Below are 22,052 nucleotides of genomic sequence, written 5' to 3'. Positions count from 1 at the left end.
CTAGGATGTGTTATTTTAGTGTTCCCTTTATTTTTTTGAGCAGTGCATGTTCCTTATTTAACCCTCTGTTTCCCCCATGGTTTTGTGCGTGTTTGTTCGTTGTAAGTTGGTCTGTATTTATGAGCTTGTGTCACGTCCTGACCCTAGTAAGATGTCATTTTCTATAGTAGAGTAGGTCAGGGCGTGACAGGTGGTGTTTTGGGTGGTTCTATGTTTTCTATTTCTATGTTTTAGTTCTAGTTTTTTTCTCCAATTGGATGCAGCTGGTCCTCGTTGTCTCTAATTGGAGATCATATTTAAGTAGGGGTTTTCTTCCTGGATTTTGTGGGTTAATATATTTTGAGTAGTGTTTGTTTCTCACTGTGTCACGGTTTGTTGTTTTGTCATATTCAGTTATTTGTGTATTGCAAAGTTTCACGGATTTAATAAAATGTGGAACTACAACCACGCTGCACTTTGGTCCAATCCTTTCGACAGCCGTGACAGCTTGATTATTTTCCTTCTTGGAATATTTGTTTTGAGTAAAGTTACGTGAATTACTCATCTCTGTGTCCTTCGCCTGACTCTGCCTTACCTGCTACACCTAGACGCCTTACAAAAGTATGACCACTCTATGGAAAGGTTAGACTCTCACACCTCAATGGTGTCCTTCATTTTGCTCAATGATCCCCCACGAGTGTCACGGTAACCAGGTCCGTATGTAAAAAATGAACAGAAGTGTAGAGCTAATTTGTGCCAACAAAAAAATGGGTTAAATATGTGTAAAAAACAATTTCTTCAGCTTTCTTATATCTCCTAGATATAGGAAAGAGACTTCAAAACCTTATTCCTTATGATTTATCTTTTAACTGTCTGTTTTGCCGTTTATGAATGCGTTCTATGCGCTAAATTCAATATTTGTATTTCATCAAATAATGTTTAAATATGTTTTTTGATACCTACAGGGGTCCTAAAAAATCAAATAGCTAAATGATCTTTGGTATGACCATCTTAAAACAATTCCATATGTTAGGTTAGTAGATCCCCCCATTATGTAGCAAAATGTTAAATTGTGTTTTTTAGATTGGATAAAAGTAGAGACTTAGAGCTAGAAAATGGTATATCATACACTGCAGTTGGGGAACAATGGGAAAGTAATTCTGCTTTGAAAGTTGATAAACTTGTAACCTCACTTTTGAGAAAATGGCCTTTGAATGTTTTGGTACACCTACTAGAGAGCTCTTTTTTGTCTACACCCATTCAGCATCATTCACACCCTCTTAAGCTTTAGCCCCACCCATCTCTTCGCATGTGAGGCCATGTACTAAACATCCAAAGATTTCAAGACCAAAAGGCTGGTTTATACTACGGGTGTGTTCGTAAATTTAATCTGGAGTGCCAGAGTATGGTCTGTGCGTTCGTAAACTCAGAGCATTGTTACATTGTCCGTTTATAATTTCATAGCGCTTTTTAATTTCATAGCGTTTCGCTCACGGAGCATTCAGAGTGCACACTGGACGCTCTGGATGAGGAATAGGGTTCATCCGAGCGTTCTGACCTAACAACAGCAGTCAAGCACCCAAGCTAACTGGCTAACATTGGCTAACTTGCTAGCTACTTCCAGACACAAATGAGAGAACAGCTCACTGTGACCATTTTATACGCCCTAGCAGAGCTGGTTAGGATGTTATGTTATCCAGAGCATTGGTGACTGCAACTGTGCTGCTGGCAACAACTTAATTACTTTTTTTGGCAGCGTTTACTGAGACTGGCCGTATTCAACGGGTGTTGAACGTTGAAACTTTACTTTCAGCCCCCAAAAAGTTTCAACTTTACTTTCAGCCAATGTGCTCTTTCTAACAAGTTTGAGGACAAAATGCAAGGAATAATAATGCCAATCATGATAGTTTATGATTAAATTATCATATTTTGGCATTGCTAAACTTCATGAAGAATTTCCCAGCGCATTGTCAATTCAATAATAATGGGTTTGTTGGTTCAGTATCATGCTTAACCAAACCCAGTAGCTTGGTGGTTAGAGTGCCTGCCCTGAGACTGGGTGTTCGAACGGTCGAGTCGTACCAAAGATTCTAAAACTGGGACTCGATGCCTTTCTGCCTGGCACTAAGCATTAAGAAGATGGATTGGGTGTAAGGCCCTGCGACAGATTAGCGTTCTGTCCAGGGTGTGTACTTGTACATCAAGCTGCATCATGCTACAGAATCAGGGGATAGGCTCTTGCCCTATGGACCCTTCTGGCTCGGACAAGGCTTACTTGTCCAAAGCTTATTTACTCATGTAAATGCCATTCTGCATACTGGTGACATATATAACAACTTACTTCTGATTAAAAACAACAACTCATAATTTTATGGAAATTGGGATGAGGAAACTAAGGAACTGAGAAAAATCATGCTGTCTGAAAGACCATGTTTATTAAATGTTAAATGGAAAGGAATTAGCCTTTTGGGGGCCCTAAGCTAGATTTGGTTGGGAGTGGGGCCCCCCTCTCGTCAGCGGATAAAAAAAATGTATGTTTTAAAGTTTATTTCCAGCAATTCTACACATTTTGCCATGGGGCGAAGAGAACATTTTGCAATTTTAGAATACCTTTCATGCAATTCTACTCATTTTGCTTTGGGGCAGAGAGACATTTTGCAGTTTTAAAGCACGTTTTCTGCAGTTCTACAAATTTTGTCACGTTCTGACCTGTAAAGGTGTTATTTGTTAGTGTTTAGTTTGGTCAGGACGTGGCAGGGGGTATTTGTTTTATGTGGTTCAGGGTGGTTTTGTGTATGTGTCCAGTTAGAGGGGTATTTGATTTATTAGTCCAGGGTTTTGGTTATTGTTCTATGTTAGTTTATTTCTATGTTCAGTCTAGTTGTTTGTATTTCTATGTTTAGCTAATTGGTGTTGGGGCCTTCAGTTCGAGGCAGCTGTCTATCGTTGCCTCTGATTGAAGGTCCTATAATTAGGGGTGTGTTTGTATTGTGGGTAGTTGTATTCTGTTTTGTGCTTGTCACCTTACATAACTGTTAGTGTTGTTTCTGTTAATTGTATACGTGTTTATTTTGTTTCTCCTTCTTATATATTAAAAAGAGAAGATGAGTATACACTTTCCTGTTGCGTCTTGGTCCTCCACACACGACACTCGTTACATGCAGAGAAAATGTTGCAATTTATAACACATTACATGCAATTCTACTCATTTTGCCATGGGGCAGAGATCATTTTAGAAGTTTTAAAGTGAATTTCCTGCAATTCTACCCATTTTTTCCACGGGGTGGAGAGTTTTTGTTGGCTGTTTTAAAGCAAATTTTCTGCGATTCTACACATTCTTCCATGACTTATACCATGTTAATGATATCAGAGTGAGAGCGACTAACAAAATCTATAGGGGCCCCTAGGAGGTCAGGTCCCCTGGGCTCGTGCCCATTGTGCCCGGTCTGTATTTGGCAGTGATTACTACAAGTTTAGATAACTGGCTAGACTAACTTACCAATCTAAAAATTGTTAGCTGGCATAGCTAATCGAGTGACAAGAGAAACTGCACAACCAAATTTTGAACTTGCACCTTGTGTATTCTACTATTCAAACTCTCAATATTAAGTTGAGACCGTGACTGAGACCGTGACTGAGTTCCCCCCCTCTTCGGAGAGCCCTAGCAGCCGGGAGCCCTAAGCGACCGCTTATGTCGCTTATGCCTGGAGTCAAGTCAAGGTTTCCCAAACTCGGTCCTCGAGCCTCCCATGGGTGCAGGTTTTGGTTTTTGCCCTAGCACTACACAGCTGATTCAAATCATCAATTCATCATCAAGCTTTGATTATTTGAATCAACTGTGTAGTGCTAGGGCAAAAACTAAAACGTGCATCCCTGGGGAGCCCCAAGGACAGAGTTTGGGAAACCCTGGCCTAAGTCATACATGTAATGCATAAATTATGTGTATTAAAATAATGCTAGTGTGACAAATGCACCCCTTACAACATGTGAATATGGAAATTGAGGCTTCAGTATAAACTCAAACCAAAATGATCATATGAGGGATTAACAACCAATAGGGTGCAACCATAAAACCATTAGTGTGTGCAAAAATGACAAATACTAGACAGTTGGCAATCTCAGCAAGGGAATGTGCACACGCCCCACACAAGTGTATTACCTTTGTGATAAGAGTGGAAATAAGAAGCATCGGTTTCTAAAATGACAGAGCTGGGGCATTTATCCAGCTATTAAACAGCTTGCTCAGATCAATGGGGAAGACTGTTAAATAGTGGAGTGATGGTCATGTGCTATATCAGAACGATTTTATATTTTCTCCAGGGACACCATTCACACATGTGTTCTTCCTATGAACATTAAGCCATGTGTGACAGTAAATAACAATTTCAATAGGATTTATTTGATATAATTGCTCCCTCGGGACAGTGCAATCCATGTGGCATTGATTAAGCATTTTCTGAAATATGAATAGGCTACAATGCATTGAGCCCCCTTTTTTACTATTCCACAAATAAAGGGTTTGATGTGTGTGGTGTTTTCAGTCCTCTAAGAAAGTGATGCCGGTGGAGTTGATTTTTCAAGGACCAGTTAGGCAAGTCATTCTCTAAAGATTAATAACGTACAGTATGATGGATTTTGGGTTCTGACTCCTAAACTTGGAATAGTGTTAATTATCAGGTATCCTATTGAAATCTTGAGTGCTATGGTCTAGAGCAGGGGTGGACAACTCCTCGAAGGCCTGATTGGTGTCACACTTTTATTCTATCCCTAGCAAACACAGCTGATTCATCAAATTGCATTCTAAACTGAAGATCTTGATTAGGTGATTATTGGAGTCAGGTGTGTTAGCTGGAGCTGGGGCAAATCTGTGACACCAATCAGGCCCTCGAGGACTGGAATTGCCCACTCCTGATCTAGAGGGTCTACACCAGAAGTTAATGGTTATCTGTAGGAGGAATGTATATGGTAGAGGCAATTAAGCTTGGAATGTACTGAGTGCAGGGAAGACAATCACATGTTGTCAGGCACTGATAAGGGTGGAGAGCTGTGGATTAGTGAGGGAGTCGAGGTCAGGTCACCTTAATACATTTTAAGGGAGAAGGAACAGTTTGTGGCCAGTATCACTTAACTTCCTGCCTAGTAATAAAGATGCAATGTTTAGAGCAGGGCTGCCCAACCCTCTTCCTGGAGATCTACAGTCCTGTGGATTTTCAGTCCAACTCTAATTTAACACACCTGATTCTACTAATTATCTGCTCAACAAAACCTTAACTAGCTGAATCAGATATGCTAAATTAGGGTTGGACTGAACCTACAGGACAGTAGATCTCCAGGAAGAGGGTTGGGTAGCCTTGGTTTAGAGAGGAGACCACCCAAAGTGGGGAATATACACTGCTCAAAAAAATAAAGGGAACACTTAAACAACACAATGTAACTCCAAGTCAATCACACTTCTGTGAAATCAAACTGTCCACTTAGGAAGCAACACTGATTGACAATAAATTTCACATGCTGTTGTGAAAATGGAATAGACAACAGGTGGAAATTATAGGTAATTAGCAAGACACCCTCAATAAAGTAGTGATTCTGCAGGTGGTGACCACAGACCACTTCTCAGTTCCTATGCTTCCTGGCTGATGTTTTGGTCACTTTTGAATGCTGGCGGGGCTTTCACTCTAGTGGTAGCATGAGACGGAGTCTAAAACCCACACAAGTGGCTCAGGTAGTGCAGCTCATCCAGGATGGCACATCAATGCGAGCTGTGGCAAGAAGGTTTGCTCTGTCTGTCAGCGTAGTGTCCAGAGCATGGAGGCGCTACCAGGAGACAGGCCAGTACATCAGGAGACGTGGAGGAGGCCGTAGGAGGGCAACAACCCAGCAGCAGGACCGCTACCTCCGCCTTTGTGCAAAGAGGAGCAGGAGGAGCACTGCCAGAGCCCTGCAAAATGACCTCCAGCAGGCCACAAATGTGCATGTGTCTGCTCAAATGGTCAGAAACAGACTCCATGAGGGTGGTATGAGGGCCCGACGTCCACAGGTGGGGGTTGTGCTTACAGCCCAACACCGTGCAGGACGTTTGGCATTTGCCAGAGAACACCAAGATTGGCAAATTCGCCACTGGTGCCCTGTGCTCTTCACAGATGAAAGCAGGTTCATACTGAGCACATGTGACAGACGTGACAGAGTCTGGAGACGCCGTGGAGAACGTTCTGCTGCCTGCAACATCCTCCAGCATGACCGGTTTGGCGGTGGGTCAGTCATGGTGTGGGGTGGCATTTCTTTGGGGGGGCCGCACAGCCTTCAATGTGTTTGCCAGAGGTAGCCTGACTGCCATTAGGTACCAAGATGAGATCCTCAGACCCCTTGTGAGACCATATGCTGGTGCGGTTGGCCCTGGGTTCCTCCTAATGCAAGACAATGCTAGACCTCATGTGGCTGGAGTGTGTCAGCAGTTCCTGCAAGAGGAAGGCATTGATGGTATGGACTGGCCCGCCCGTTCCCCAGACCTGAATCCAATTGAGCACATCTGGGACTTCATGTCTCGCTCCATCCACCAACGCCACGTTGCACCACAGACTGTCCAGGAGTTGGCGGATGCTTTAGTCCAGGTCTGGGAGGAGATCCCTCAGGAGACCATCCGTCAGCACATTCAACTATGTAAAGAAAAAAGTATTTAATAAGATTATTTCATTCATTCAGATCTAGGATGTGTTATTTTAGTGTTCCCTTTATTTTTTTGAGCAGTGTATATATATATATATATATATACACTACTACTGGTGTGAATATGTATTTTGTCTCATGCAGCTGTTTTAATCCAATGGGTGAATAAACTTGGTTTAAGCTTTAGTAGGTTCATTTAGAATCTAAAACGTAAAACCGTAGACTGTAAGACCTGGACATCTATTCTTGAGGTAAAATCCTCAACTAGCAATCTATTGGTAAGTGGTGACTTTCATACATCCTGTCCAGAGCGAGGATGTGCAAGATGCTTGTAATGGAAACAAAGTTTCAGAACGGTGATATTTCATTCATAAGTAGACTTACAATTGAATTCTGAATTATACCTGGGCATACAACAGAATTCCAGTCATTCATTTATTTTATATATTCGTTGCCAAACCCACTGGCTCCAGGTCATCTATGTATTTGCTAGGTAACGCTCCTCCTTATCTCAGCTCACTGGTCACCATAGCAACACCCACACGTGCACACGCTCCAGCAGGTATATTTCACTGGTCATCCCCAAAGCCAACACCTTTGGCCACCTTTCCTTCCAGTTCTCTGCTGCCAATGACTGGAACAAATTGCAAAAACAAAATCACTGAAGTTGGAGACTTATATCTCCCTCATTAACTTCAAGCATCGCCTGTCAGAGCAGCTTACCGATCGCTGCAGTGTACACAGCCCATCTGTAAATAGCCCATTCAACCAACTACCTACCGCATCCTCATATTTGTTTTTTTCTGCTCTTTTGCACACCAGTATTTCTACTTGCACATCCTCATCTGCACATCTATCACTTCAGTGTTAATTGCTAAATTGTAATTACTTCGCCACTGTGGCCTATTTATTGCCTTAGCCTCCTTACTTCATTTGCACACACTGTATACAGATTTTCTATTGTGTTATTGACTGTACGTTGGTTTATCCCATGTGTAACTGTGTTGTTGTTTTCGTCGCACTGCTTTGCTTTATCTTGGCCAGGTCGCAGTTGTAAATGAGAACTTGTTCTCAACTGGCCTACCTGGTTAAATAAAGGTGAAATAAAATAAATAAAACATGTGCACCCCTATAAGTTTATGCACTGTATCATGCTATTAGCATACGTTTACACTACATATAGGTGGGATTGGTGCATCAATTCCTAAATGGGTGACAAAAAAGTAAATACCTTTAGCCATAGCTGTGTTTCTTATTTCAGAGCTAAGCAGACACAACATATCACTCTGAATAATAAGCAAGATCAACGTGTTTGTCAGGTTTCTCATAGTCTCAGTAAACAACCCAGTCTTTGTTCACCACAGATTAGAAACAATTCCCTCTAGCTTGAAAAAACAACAACATTGACATATAATAGTGGGTCAATATTAGAGACTAGCATCATATTTTAGACTACAGACTGCAACCAGCTTTACCAATAAAGAGAACAAAAATTATGAGGTATAATCACCATCTGGCAAAACAGTTATTATTACGCTTACAGATCTAAGACTTAAAAAAATGATAACTAGTTTTAATTATTTGGTCCCCAGTGAGTTGCTCTCATGGGGTATAGTCTATAAAATAAGCTTACCATTGAACAGTAAGGATTGTAAACCATTTGTATCTTACATTAAATTGGAACAATATTACACAAATTGATTAGGACTACGTATGGCTTGGCTAGTAAGGACTTTCTATAACGCAATCATAGTTTGCAATATTTGTGACCTATGTAAGCCAATGTTCAGCTATCAAACACCTTGCCACATCTACTCAAAGCCAAGCTGTCATTTACTATATTTGTTTCACGCCATCCAAAAACTGTAACGAAGTGAGAAGAAATTCCTTACGCACCAGAACTGTACTAATGAGATCTGGTCCAAAAATTGTGGGGGAAGAAAACAGAGCCTTTCTTCGGTGAACCAGATGCTCAACTCAGGGTCTCAATTTAATAGACTGAAGCAGCTTCCAGTAGAAAACTTAAATGGAAAAAAAAATCACTCTTTGAATTCATCCAGACTATATACCGCAGCCTGTGAAATAATTTGAAATTGTCCAGTATGCTGCAGTACTTGGACCAATTGAACGTTTTGTACTGCTATGGGATTTGCTAGATCATTATGTGTGGTATGACACTGACTGAAAATGTGCATTGCAATCCCATGGGAAGATAAAATAGGCAATATGAAGATTGAGGTAGAGGTTCCTCAGCTTATTCACAGATACCATGCTTTCCAAGTGTGACTCATGACCTATGTACTTCCCGGAAAATCATATGCAGCATTCTAAAGGTGAAAATAGTTGAGAACAACCATATTATTAGCAATTTAATTCCACATGGTCAACATTCAGTGCAGAGAACTGAAGTGATGGTACTTAACTAAGTTGATTGGCTAGTAAACAGCAGGGGTCAAAATAATTACTGACCTTAAAGGGTGATAAAACACAACACCGACCACAGACTCTGTCCATTGCCTACCACCTCTATCACCAAAGAGCCTCTGAGGTTCACAACATATTAGCCAAATGAGGGATGAATTCTGCACAATGGATTACTGACATTTACACTGTAGACAACACATGTTTGTGTTCCCATTAGTCATAGAAGTGATGAGGATTACAACTGTCTGATGACAAGCCAAACCTCACACCTGAGCCAGCACGTAATATTATAGACCACATCTACGCGTGAATAAGCCTTTATTTTCTGTCCAATCAAGAGCTAAGCACCCTGACCAGCTCCTGGCTCAACAGCAACTAGTCTCACTACAGCAAGGATCTCTAGGTTAAAGAGTTGAAAATAATAATATTCAGCTTTACATTTGATCAGATTGCATCTTATTCACCTGTGTAAGAGGTGGAGGCGCCAGTCAATGCATACAGAATAAGATGAATAGCATATCTGACTGTGTTACATAGCCTTGACATGTAGGCCTACAGTTGATGTAGGTGTATCAAATACAATCACACAATCAAAACACACTCACCCTTTCTGCTGACTGTGCCGTCCCAAAGAAGATAGGTATAAAAGCTAACCAAATTATACAGGTAGTATACATAGTAAATCCAATAGGCTTAGCCTCGTTGAAGGTCTCTGGCACTCCCCTGGTCTTGATGGCATAAACAGTGCATGTGACCATTAAGAGAATACTGTATCCAAGCGAGCAGATGAGTGAGAGGTCCGAGATGTCACACTTGAGCACCCCACGGGCGTTCTCAGGGTCCTGCGTGCGCTGCTCGCCATAGTCCACCACCATGTGTGGCGGGTCGGTGGCAAACCACACAAAAACACCTAGTAACTGAACTAAGATCAGGCTGAAGGTAATGACCAGCTGGGAGGCCGGGGAGATGAACCGCGGTGCAGTCACAGCCTTCTTGCCCTGCTCGAAGATGCGGTGGATGCGGTTTGTTTTGGTAAGCAAAGCTGCGTAGCTGAAGCACATACCCAGGCCCAGGAAGATGCGCCTGATGGAGCAAACGGCAACGTCAGGGGCTGCGATCATGGGGAAGGTGATAGCATAGCACAGAAAGATACCCGTAAGCAAAACATAGCTCATCTCCCGGCCCGAGGCTCGGACAATGGGCGTGTCGTGGTAGCGCACAAAGGTGACAATGACGAAGGTGGTAACCAGAATGCCCAGGACAGAGATGAAGACTGGCACCACTGCCCAGGGTGAGTGCCATTCCAGCTTGATGATGGGGATAGGTTGGCACCCAGTGTGGTTCTGGTCGGGTCGTTGCTCATATGGGCACAGCTCGCAAATTAACTCACTGGCCTGGAAGTGGTAGCCCTCACAGCGCTCGCAGTGCCAGCAACATGGTACTCCCTTCACCACCTTCTTTCTCTCACCCATCTTGCAGGGCAGGCTGCACACAGAGGTGGGCACAGAGGGGTCTCCACTGGTCCACTGCATGGCATCCTTCTGAGTAGGGCAGAACATGTGTTACATTGATCTTAAAGGTGGGCAAGAACTAAAAGAAGATGACTCATTAACATCAACTTAATTTATCAACATCATCATCATCAGTTGGTAGTGCAACGCCAGGGTTGTCGGTTCGACTCCCACGGGGAACCAGTATGACAAAAATGTAAAAGTACGTAAATGTGTGCATGGATGCTGGATAAGAGCGTCTGCTAAATAACTTATTTTTTACATTTCAAATCTTATTTTTTCAACGTTGGCAAATAAGTTAAATTGATTGTTTGACAGTTATTTGATAGGTATCGTGGAAAATGAGTCCCATGGATGTTAACGTGATTTATTAACAAGTAACATTATTAAGACTTGCATACAATAACAAGACAAAGCAGTTACGCATTCGTCCTTACATTTAGGTGTAGCTGGTCGGTCCAGTGGCCGATGACCTTGTACTCTGCTGTTGACCTGTTGTTGATCTGGTACTGAAAGATATCGTAGCGTCCTGGAGCATCACCATTCTCATTAAATGTGACAGGAGTCCCAGCACTTCCTGTAAAACAGGAAACAGTTAACATTACTGAAAAATATACATACATTTAGAGAAAATATTACTGAAACAATGAACTTAGCTGGTGGTGCTATCACAACATAAAGTATCTTCAGTGTTTACCCATGGGTATGGTATCTAAAAAATGAAATAATATGATGACAAAATGTTTTTTGACAAAACAGATGAAGAATGCACTGCCATTGTAATATGTAAGTATCTCTCGAGGTTGTTTATCAGTGTACTTGTCAAAGATACAGCCAACCAAATGTATTATCTGTCATTATTGACTACAATCTACACTGCCAAGTTCCAAATTCCTTTCAAGTAGCTATCTTGTCTCTCAGATGACCTTCTACAGTAACATTGCTCACATACCACCTTGGGTCCTTAAAACCTGCAAAATCCAACACAGTTGGGAAGGAAGAGGAGAGCATTATTAAAAATATGCATCTCGGGAAAGCCATGTATTGTTACATTTGCTGGAGAGAAGTTGAGAGTATTGGGCCTGAAGTAAAGAGATTTGACTCATCTCCAAAACAGCACCCACAGCTCTGTGCAGATGTTTCGCTTCCTGTGTCTGTCTATGATAAATTAATCCATTCACACACTTTGCCGCTGCACACACCTATCACCCACTTTCCTTTGTGCAGCGGCTTGGCAGAGAGAAGCAAATTAAACAGGAAAAATATCTCTGATTGTTTGGCCATGCACAGCACATCTAGCTGCCTTTCACTGCAGACCACAAATCTCAGACTGGCCAATAAAAAGAAAAGATTAAGATGGGCAAAAAAACACAGACACTGGACAGAGGAACTCTGCCTAGAAGGCCAGCATCCCGGGTTCGCCTCCTCATTGTTGATGTTGAGACTGGTGTTTTACTTGTACTATTTAATGAAGCTGCCAGTTGAGGACTTGTGAGGTGTCCATTTCTCAAACTAGACACTGACATACTTGTCCTCTTGCTCAGTTGTTCACCGGGGCCTCCCACTCCTCTTTCTATTCTGGCTAGAGCCAATTTGTGCTGTTCTGTGAAGGGAGTAGTACACAGCGTTGTACGAGATCTTCAGTTTCTTGGCAATTTCTCGCATGGAATAGCCTTCATTTCTCAGAACAAGAATAGACTGACAAGTTTCAGAAGAAAGTTCTTTCTTTCTGGCCATTTTTAGCCTGAAATCGAACCCACAAATGCTGATGCTCCAGATACTCAACTAGTCTAAAGAAGGGCAGTTTTATTGCTTCTTTAATCAGGACAACAGTTTTCAACAGTGATAACATAATTGCAAAAGGGCTTTCTAATTCTTTTAAAATTATAAACTTGGATTAGCTAATGCAACGTGCCAGTGGAACACAGGAGTGATGGTTGCTGATAATGGGCCTCTGTAAGCCTATGTAGATATTCCATAAATAAATCTGCCGTTTCTAGCTACAATAGTCATTTACAACATTAACAATGTCTACACTGTATTTCTGATCAATTTGATGCTATTTTAATGGACAAAAAATTTGCTTTTCTTTCAAAAACAAGGACATTTCTAAGTGACATGTACGTTGACTTGTAAACATTTAGCTGACTGATTAACCAGCAACAATTAGCTTGCCTTGAGTATCACTGCATTTAACATGATATACATTCATATATGAAGTTAATAAATATCTCGCACTAATAAGATATGGCTGTGCATTGTCCCATGGGTTCAAGTGGTGTTGCAGAACGGAACCACCCGTGACTTAAACAATGACTCATAATGTCTGTAAAAATAAACCCAGGCATCCTCATTCCTAACTGTTCTGCACTCCAATCAGCCCCTTGACTGTAACTTGAACAAATGTGACAAAATGTCTTTATAGTGGGACTCTCGGGCGCTTTACATCGATGATTAGGTGGTTGGGCGATGCGTTGATTGAACCAACCCCAGACATAATCACAGGTTGACCCACACTCAAGCCTCCAATTACCCACGCAGCCTCCAAAGTAGATTCCTTTAGAAACTAAATCCAGAGCAACAGCATATTACAAATACCTAGGTGTCTGGTTAGACTGTAAACTCTCCTTCCAGACTCACATCAAACATCTCCAATCCAAAGTTAAATCTAGAATTGGCTTCCTATTTCGCAACAAAACATCCTTCACTCATGCTGCCAAACATGACCTCGTAAAACTGACCATCCTACCGATCCTCGACTTCGGTGATGTCATTTACAAAATAGCCTCCAACACCCTACTCAACAAATTGGATGCAGTCTATCACAGTGCCATCCGTTTTGTCACCAAAGCCCCATATACTACCCACCACTGCGACCTGTACGCTCTCGTTGGCTGGCCCTCGCTTCATACTCGTCGCCAAACCCCCTTGTTCCAGGTCATCTACAAGACCCTGCTAGGTAAAGTCCCGCCTTATCTCAGCTCACTGGTCACCATAGCAGCACCCACCTGTAGCACGCGCTCCAGCAGGTATATCTGACTGGTCACAGCAGGGCCAATTCCTCCTTTGGCTGCCTCTCCTTCCCGTTCTCTGCTGCCAATGACTGGAACGAACTACAAAAATCTCTGAAACTGGAAACACTTATCTCCCTCACCAGCTTTAAGCACCAGCTGTCAGAGCAGCTCACAGATCACTGCACCTGTACATAGCCCATCTATAAATAGCCCAAACAATTACCTCATCCCCTACCGTATTTATTTATTTATTTTGCTCCCTTGCACCCCAGTATTTCTACTTTGCACATTCACCTACTGCAAATCTACAATTCCAGTGTTTTTTAATTGCTATATTGTATTTACTTCGCCACCGTGGCCTTTTTTATTGCCTTTACCTCCCTTATCTCACCTCATTTGCTCACATTGTATATAGACTTATTTGTGTACTGTATTATTGACTGTATGTTTGTTTTACTCCACGTGTAACTCTGTGTTGTTGTGTGTCGAACTGCTTTGCTTTATCTTGGCCAGGTCGCAGTTGTAAATGAGAACTTGTTCTCAACTGGCCTACCTGGTTAAATAAAGGTGAAATAAATCAATAAAATATTGTAATAAAAGAGCAGACACCCTCTGTAATTTATGATTAGTGGGTGGGCTCACGTTTTGATTATATCCAAGCCCTACTTTCTACAACATGAATAAATGCATGGGAAATCGCATCTGCACAGTAATGAATCACCGCACCATCCTCGGGATCCAGATCCCCCAAGCAAAATCTGGTTGATATTCCCAAAATATTTCTCAATATGATGATGGCACGGGCAACCTGGTACTATATTTGAGTATTTAGTATTTATTAGGATCCCTATTAGCTGCTGCCAAGGCAGCCCCTACTCTTCCTGGGGTCCAAACAGGAACAAAACATCACAACAAAACAATAGTCAACATCATAAATAAAACAAGACATTGTGCACTATAAAAATGTACACTGCTCTACCATTACAAATGTACGATATAAAATGTACAATATTACAATACAATTATACAATATTACAATGTCAGTGTTATTTTATGTTGCTTTTTTATTAGATTTTACAGCTAGCTTGAGTTACCTGATGTGGAAGAGAGTTCCATGTGGCCATGGCTCTATGTAGTACTGTGCATTTTCCCAGCCTCTGTTCTGGACTTAGGGACTGTGAAGAGACCCCTGGTGGCATGTCTTGTGGGATACGTATTGGTGTCTGAGCTGTGTGTTAGCTGTTTGAACAGACAGCTCTGTGCTTTCAACATTCAGTGTTGCAGTCAATCTCTCCTCTACTTTGAGCCAGGAGAGATTGACATGCATGTTCTTGATATTAGCCCTCTGTGTACATTTAAGGGCCAGCCATGCAGCTCTGTTCTGGGCCAACCGTAAAATGCTTTTGTTCTTCTTTGCAGCACTTGACCATATAACTGGGCAGTAGTCCAGGTATGATAAAACTACACTCTTAGAAAAAAGGGTTCTTTGGGGTTCTATATAGAACCTTTCGGTACTTTGGATGAGATTAAATAACATTTTACTAAAAAAGGTTATATATACAGTACCTAAAGAACCTTGAGAGTTCTATCCCTACCCCAGAGTACAATGGGGAACCGGATTTTAAAAAACAACAGCTAACAAAGCTAACCCAGTCACATCAAACTCTGAAATGACAGCTAACATTCCCTTTTAATTTGTTACAGCTGTTTTAAATGTATATTAATTTAATTATATAAATAACACCATTAGCTCTCTATGGCAGGGGGAAGATCAAATTCCTATTTTGCAACATTGTTGCCACGGTCTGAATGGCAAACAGCAAGGTTCATACAAACCTGTGCTGTTGCAAAGTAAATGTTTGCTAGAAGCAAGAGGAAATGTGTTTAATAAAAGCATACACTCTTAGGGTGCATTTGTAAATTCACTCTGGCTATCTACTCCGATTTCAGTGCACTCTCGTCTGAGTGTGCCAGAGTGCAGAAAAACTGATGAATTTACCAAGGCTCAACCCCAGTTGAGCCTTCCCTGTAGCTCAGTTGGTAGAGCATGGTGTTTGCAACACCAGGATTGTGGGTTCGTTTCCCACGGGGGGCCAGCACAGATAAAAAATGTATGAAATGTATGAAATTGTATGAAATGTATGCATTCACTACTGTAAGTCGCTCTGGATAAGAGCGTCTGCTAAATGACGTAAAATGTAAAATGTAAATGACCGGTGTCAGTAAACGTTGACAAAAAAACGTAATTAAATTGTTGCCAGCAGCAGTTATAGTCACCGACGCTCTAGATAACATAAAACAGCCTATCCAGCTCTGGTAGGGTGAGTAAAATGGTCAGAGTGAGGTGTTCTCTCATTTGTGTCTGGAAGTAGCTAGCAAGCTAGCCAACATTAGCCAGTTAGCTTGGGTGCTTGACTGCCATTGTGAAGCCAGACCAACCCTACTCCTTCAGCCAGAGAACGCTCCGAGAGCGAAACGCTCTGAATTTAAGAACTGACAATCTGACAACGCTCTGAATTTACAAATGCCCAGAGGGCACTCTGAGCGCACTCTGGCACTCCAGATTGAATTTGACGAATGCACCCTAAGATATAAAAGGGGTTCTTTATAGAACCTTTTGTTCAATTCCAAAAGTTACTGCCATTCCGAGTCAAAATCAAAAACCAACTGCCATTCCAGCATAAAGATGCAATAGGATGGTGGTTGAACCAACTTGCAAGTAGCCTACCAATAAGCACATGTATTAAGGTAAGGAAAGTTGATGAATTAATTCAAATATATGAAGCCAAAGTCATATGATAAAGTGCAGGCTAGATAAATAAAATGTAAACATAATTCGAATTTGAGCACGTTTGTAAGCTAGCTAAGCTAAAGCTAGGCTACTTTAATTTGCCACTTTACAAGCTAGCCAGTCAACTCTTTCAAATACAATTTTTTTTAATTATGGGATATGCCAAGTAGAGCTACAGTATTTCAGTATTTCAGTGTGTATTCAATTGAGGGGACTATGTTTAATGAAGCCATAGAAGACTGTTGCTGACTGAGAGGAGGTATGTATTAATTATTTAGAATAAATTATGTATAATAAGTCTTGGTGATTCAATAGCTTAGTTAATCATTACATTACTTTTAACACACTATCTCTATGATTTGCTCAGTCTGGCTGTAACCCAGAAGTATTAGAGGCAGAGGATCTCTCTTTTGGCTGCTGCTGACAGCAACTACCTGTAAGTTATTTACATTTTTTCATTTAACCTTTATTTAACCAGATCTTCTACATCATAATAAGTATGTCTGCATAATATTTTGTTTTAATTTTGGCAGATTAACTCTTGCTTATTTCTAAAGATGAACTCATGGTTTTGCTCCTTTTTTTGTTCTTCTCTGGAACCAGTCAGGCAACAACCCATACTGTACTGGTGGTAGGTAGCCCAGCGGCTAAGGAGTTGGACCTGAGGCAGGAGCAGTACCTGTGGCCGAAAGGTGGCCGGTTTAAATCCCGGGCCAGGCGCTGGAAAAAACGTAGTAATTGATCTGACAAATGGAGGGCTGCTGGATTTACATCCTCAAAACATTCCCCTACCATTGGGCCCTTGAGCAAGACCCTTATACCCACAACATGCTCTCCATCCAGGAGTGCTGCACTGCAACTTGAACCTGTGCTCGTCTCAACTGTATGTGTGAGGTCTGCTGTTTGGGTGGGTTGAGAACGGAGCAGTAGCCACATCTTTGTTGTTCGCTGTAACTAATGTATTGTATTGTATTGTATTGTAAAGAAGTCAGCAAGAGTAGACGTGCGTCATCATTCAAACGAACAGATGCCTCCCTGGCCACCAGTGCACATTTCCAATGACAGAAGATTAAACAAACTGTGCTGGTATTATTTTGTCCATTATCTATTTGTTTATTATGTTATATTCTTAACAAAAAATATTACTATTCAATAGTGGTGGCCATAATTCATAAATGGCACCATGCAAGGTTCTACATGGAACCATTTTGGTTCAATGAAGAAGAACCTCTAGGGTTCTGATTAAAGAACCCTAAGAAAGGGTTCAATATATAACTTTTAGGGGTTCCACATATGAAGCAAGCGATAGAACCCTTTTTGGTTCTATAAGGAATCTTTTTTTCTAAGAATGTCGGACGTGTCTGGTTGATTGTGATGTCAAGAAAGCAGAGCAGCGCTTTATCACGGACAGACCTCTCCCCAACTTAGCAACCGTATCAATATGTTTCTTGACATGTTTCTTGATATCAGTCTTGATGATTAGAAACAAGCCCCAGTCACACTGAGATAACAAATATACAGGCGATTGAATGTCAGACACTTTTTCATGGAACCAGAATAGTGCTCTCAAGTCCTCCAGGTCCTTAGGTCCTCCATGTAATGCCTGATCCCTGTTGACAGACTGAACCTTGACATTGTAAAAAAAACACAAAAACTGTGTTCTAAGCGCTGGTATGAGAATGATAGGCCTATGGATGACAGTGGATGACAAAAGAGTGAGGGATCCGCACATTGCTCTAATTCTTCTAAATAGTTGTTTTATTGCTAATGTAAAAAATGTTGGTATACATTGCATACAGTATCTTTGCATTTAGCATGGGTGAAAATGTGTGCACCTCTCTTTCAGTGAGTTTGAAGGAAAACTAGCCAATGCATAAATCTCAAGGTAGACCTACTGGGGTGGCAACAGCAGTGTTGGAGAATGAGGGGATATGAATAGAGAAGCATGTGGAGGCGGCACAGAAATAATGTGAAATACTGCAAGGACTCTTTGTCTCGCATGTATGCACGCACACACACTTTACCTATCTCTTGAAATTGCTGTCACAGCCATAGGTATTTGTTAAGCTAAGACTGGTGATAAGTGATTTACAGGCCACATACAAGGGTTTTATGTTCAAGATCAACCTTGGTGTGGACCTTGAATTCAGCAACTCATCACAATCCAGAATGCTAAAAGCATGACTTTATGCAATGGTGGAAGGTAGCCTAGAGGCGAGGCAGCAACCAAAGGTTTGCCAGTTTGAATACTGGGTCAGACAGGAAATATTTGGTGGGAATTGAGCTGGCAACCGGAAGGCTGCTGGTATCAAATCCTAGGTGCCATTTCCTGCTGTTGTGCCCTTGAGCAAGGAACTTAACCCCCCCATAACAACTGGGATGAAGTGCAAGTCAAATTTCAGTTGGACCTTACCTGAATAAAGTGATTTTAATCTTAATCTAAGGCTAAAAAGAAGAGCTTTTGTAAAAGGAATGCGTTGACAGATGACACTGAACTGTCGGTTGGCTTGATGATCTGTAAAAAAATAAAATAACACGTACATACTGTGAGTGGTATACTGTGTTGCTTCATAAATGGGTTATTGTATACAAGGACTTTCAAAACCATGGTAATCTGATTTGTGCAATCACGAGGGTACGGCAGATATACTCTTACGGATAATACTGTATGAAAACAATATTTTTTGTTTGGTGGAAGGAGCGCTACAGCCACATTGTCAATAAAAATGATGGAAGAGTGTTATTGTACAGTAGGTCATGTAGACACTAGTAACTCTCTGACTCTGGGGACATGTCCACATTTCATGTACCTCAATGGAGGTGAATGTCCACACATATTTCATTTAATCTATTGGCAGTGCAAACAAGCCATTGCACTGCCAACATGCAATATACAATATATCCAAAATAATGGGGGAAAAATTGTTTTCAAGTGTTCCCAAAATATTGGAAACACTTGAGAAAATGAGGGATGCAAAGTATATTGAAAGCAGATGTGGTTCCTGAGTTAATTAAGCAATTAAAATCCCATCATGCTTAGGGTCTTGTATAAAAATGTTGGGCAGGCCATTATTTTGGCTACCATGGCTATGCCCCCATAGGATGACAATGCCCCCATCCACATGGCACGACTGGTCACTGAATGGTTTGATGACCATGAAAATTATGTAAACCATATGCCATGGCCACCTCATTCACCAAATCTCAACCCAACTGAACACTTCTGGGACATTCTGGAGCGGCACCTGAGACAGCTTTTCCATCTACAAAAAAAACAAATGATGAAATTACTTGTGGAAGAATGGCGTTGCATCCCTCTGATAGCGTTTCAGACACTTGTAGAATCTATGCCAAGGTGCATTGAAGTTGTTTCTAGCTCGTGGGGGCCCAATGCCATATTAAGACACTTTATGTTGTTGTTTCCTTAATTTTGGCAGATACCTGTATGTTATCAGCCACAATTTCCCTATTAAAGTGCCAACAGTGTCATGTATCTAATGCCAGCCCTGCTGTCAGCAAATAAGGTGAGAGTAGTCATTGCCAAGAGGCTTAATGTTCTATTAATTCACAGATTGTGATTTAATAGATCCCAGACTGAAGCAACATTCTTTAGGACACTGACAGGCAGCGGGCATTAGGCATGAGAAAAAGCAGTGGGAGATTTCTAGCTTATTGAATGAATCTCCCACTATTGATTATGCCTTGGCTACACAGAGGGCTCAGGGGTGGGAGAGGAAATGTGTTGTTCATTCTGCAACATGCTCCATAGGGTTAGCAATTTGTTTGTTTGTTCGTTTTTCCAAAGGAAAGCGTGAATAATGTGATAAAGCAAAATGCACCAAAACTGCAAATTGACTTTTATCACCCTTTAGTTCAAATTCATGTAAACTAATGCAATAAATCACCCTGATGGCTATTCTGTTTTTATTTTCTCTAGTAGTCATGTTCAAAACAAGGAACAAAAGCCTTTATATTCCGTTTGTCTTATAATAGTAAATGTTAGCATTAGAAACAAATAGTCCTGTATGCTCATTCTCTATTAGCCTCTCAATGGTAATCTAAAAATAAGCGTATTCAAAAGGAAAGTTGTTGGGTTAGCAATTAGCCTCTGGCTATAGTCAAAGTCACTGTCAAAGTGTTGCTTGGAAGTCTGATTTGGTACATTTCAAACTCTGATTATGGGTAACCTTATGCTCTGCTCAGTGTTGAAAAAAACCTCTGACGCTCATATGTGATGTGTGTGTGTGTTCATATGGCACTCATACAGGCTAAATTAAGCATGGAATACACAGGCAGGAACAGATAGACAGATACAGACTATAAAATACCCAAAGGCTTCCTCCTGAAATATTTTATGTATTTCATACACTTAGGCACCCTGCAGGCTCAATCAAGTGTAGCACACACAAACACACACTGTATTCCCACATCCCTTTCCCCTCTTCTCTTGAATTTACCAATCTGCATTATTTATTAAAAGATTATCCGGCAAAACATTCATCCTACACGTAGAATTGAAAAATGCAAGCAAACATCACTTTTTCCTCTTTTTGTTTCCCTACTTCTCATTTAATTGAATGATCAAGGCACACACAAAAGATAGTGTTTCATCATACAACGCAGCAGTAACGTGGGTTTGACTGAACACAGACTTGCAATTTCAGCCCTGCGGTTATATTCATTGCTAATGTAATGTTTTTTTCCCCTAAAATAACACAGTACAGTTCCACATTCATCAAGCTTGGCAGAGATATGAATCCCTTCAAGGTTTGAAGATTGTTAAAAAATCGACTGAAGCTTTACCAGTTCTGCATGTTTGCCATGAAAAGCTAGTGAGCATGCCTATTTCCCCGCCCCATATCATTCCCTAGCCCATTGCCTGAGAAGAAGATAACAGAATTATTCAAATCTGCCTTTCCCTCTCAGGTAGGGAGCTGGAAGGAGAGCCACTTGGAGATATATAAAAACTTTCCCGGCTGAGTTATTACAATTTTGAGGCAGATCAAGACAAAGCGTGCCTAACAGGATACAACACAGTCTGGTGTTAGTTTAAGGACTGAGAAATATTCCCAAATTGGAGGTAGAGCCTTTGTGCTGAAAGGATGGGCTACATTCTTGAATATTTTTTTGTCTTTCTACCTTTGTATGTGTGTCTACAGTAAAATACAGACAGTTGGCTAGGGTTGAATAGTGCACATAGATGAAATAACTGACTCATTCAGCACTATGAGTATAAAGAAATCCATTTCAAAACCTTCCAGAGTCAGAGCATGGGGAGATATGCGGAGTGTGTATTATTTCTTTCTACCTTTATCTAAGCAGGTCCATCTCACCACATGCTTGGAAAAGGATATCAACCTTGGAAATCTATGCAGAAATAATAGGCAAGAGATGAAGGTGTACCGGCTTTATCTAGCCTCTCATCAAACCCATTTAATACGTACTTTGGTGTAGAATTACAAAAGTACTGGGCCAACATTAAATTAATCACACTGTTAACTCACACCACTGAACACGCGCTGTCTTCAGCTCTGCATGTGTTCCAAGCTGGAGAGATAAGAGAGACATATAGACGACTGTATCTGAGTTGTACCTGTGAATCAACAATCTAGCACACGTGACAAAAACACAATAGCAGGAGAAAGCCACTCCTACCTGCCCAATAGTTAC

The 22,052-nt window shown here is 41.2% G+C and overlaps 1 protein-coding gene across 1 annotated transcript in view; it reads right to left on the bottom strand.

Annotated features, from left to right (window-relative positions):
- LOC106561032 (metabotropic glutamate receptor 8) overlaps positions 1–22,052 on the bottom strand; it is a 264,607-nt gene that overhangs the window by 12,552 nt on the left and 230,003 nt on the right. The window contains exons 8-9 of the mRNA XM_014124591.1: positions 11,015–11,154; positions 9,672–10,607 (exon numbers count right to left, since the gene is read on the bottom strand). Of these exons, the coding sequence (XP_013980066.1) occupies positions 9,672–10,607; positions 11,015–11,154 (1,076 nt within the window). The remainder of the gene's footprint in view (positions 1–9,671; positions 10,608–11,014; positions 11,155–22,052) is intronic.

Source organism: Salmo salar, chromosome 10, assembly GCF_965601325.2.
Source record: "Salmo salar chromosome 10, fSalSal1, whole genome shotgun sequence".
Lineage (NCBI taxonomy): Eukaryota > Metazoa > Chordata > Actinopteri > Salmoniformes > Salmonidae > Salmo > Salmo salar.
Note: the sequence above shows the minus strand (reverse complement) of the source record. Positions and strands in the feature narration are given on the sequence as shown.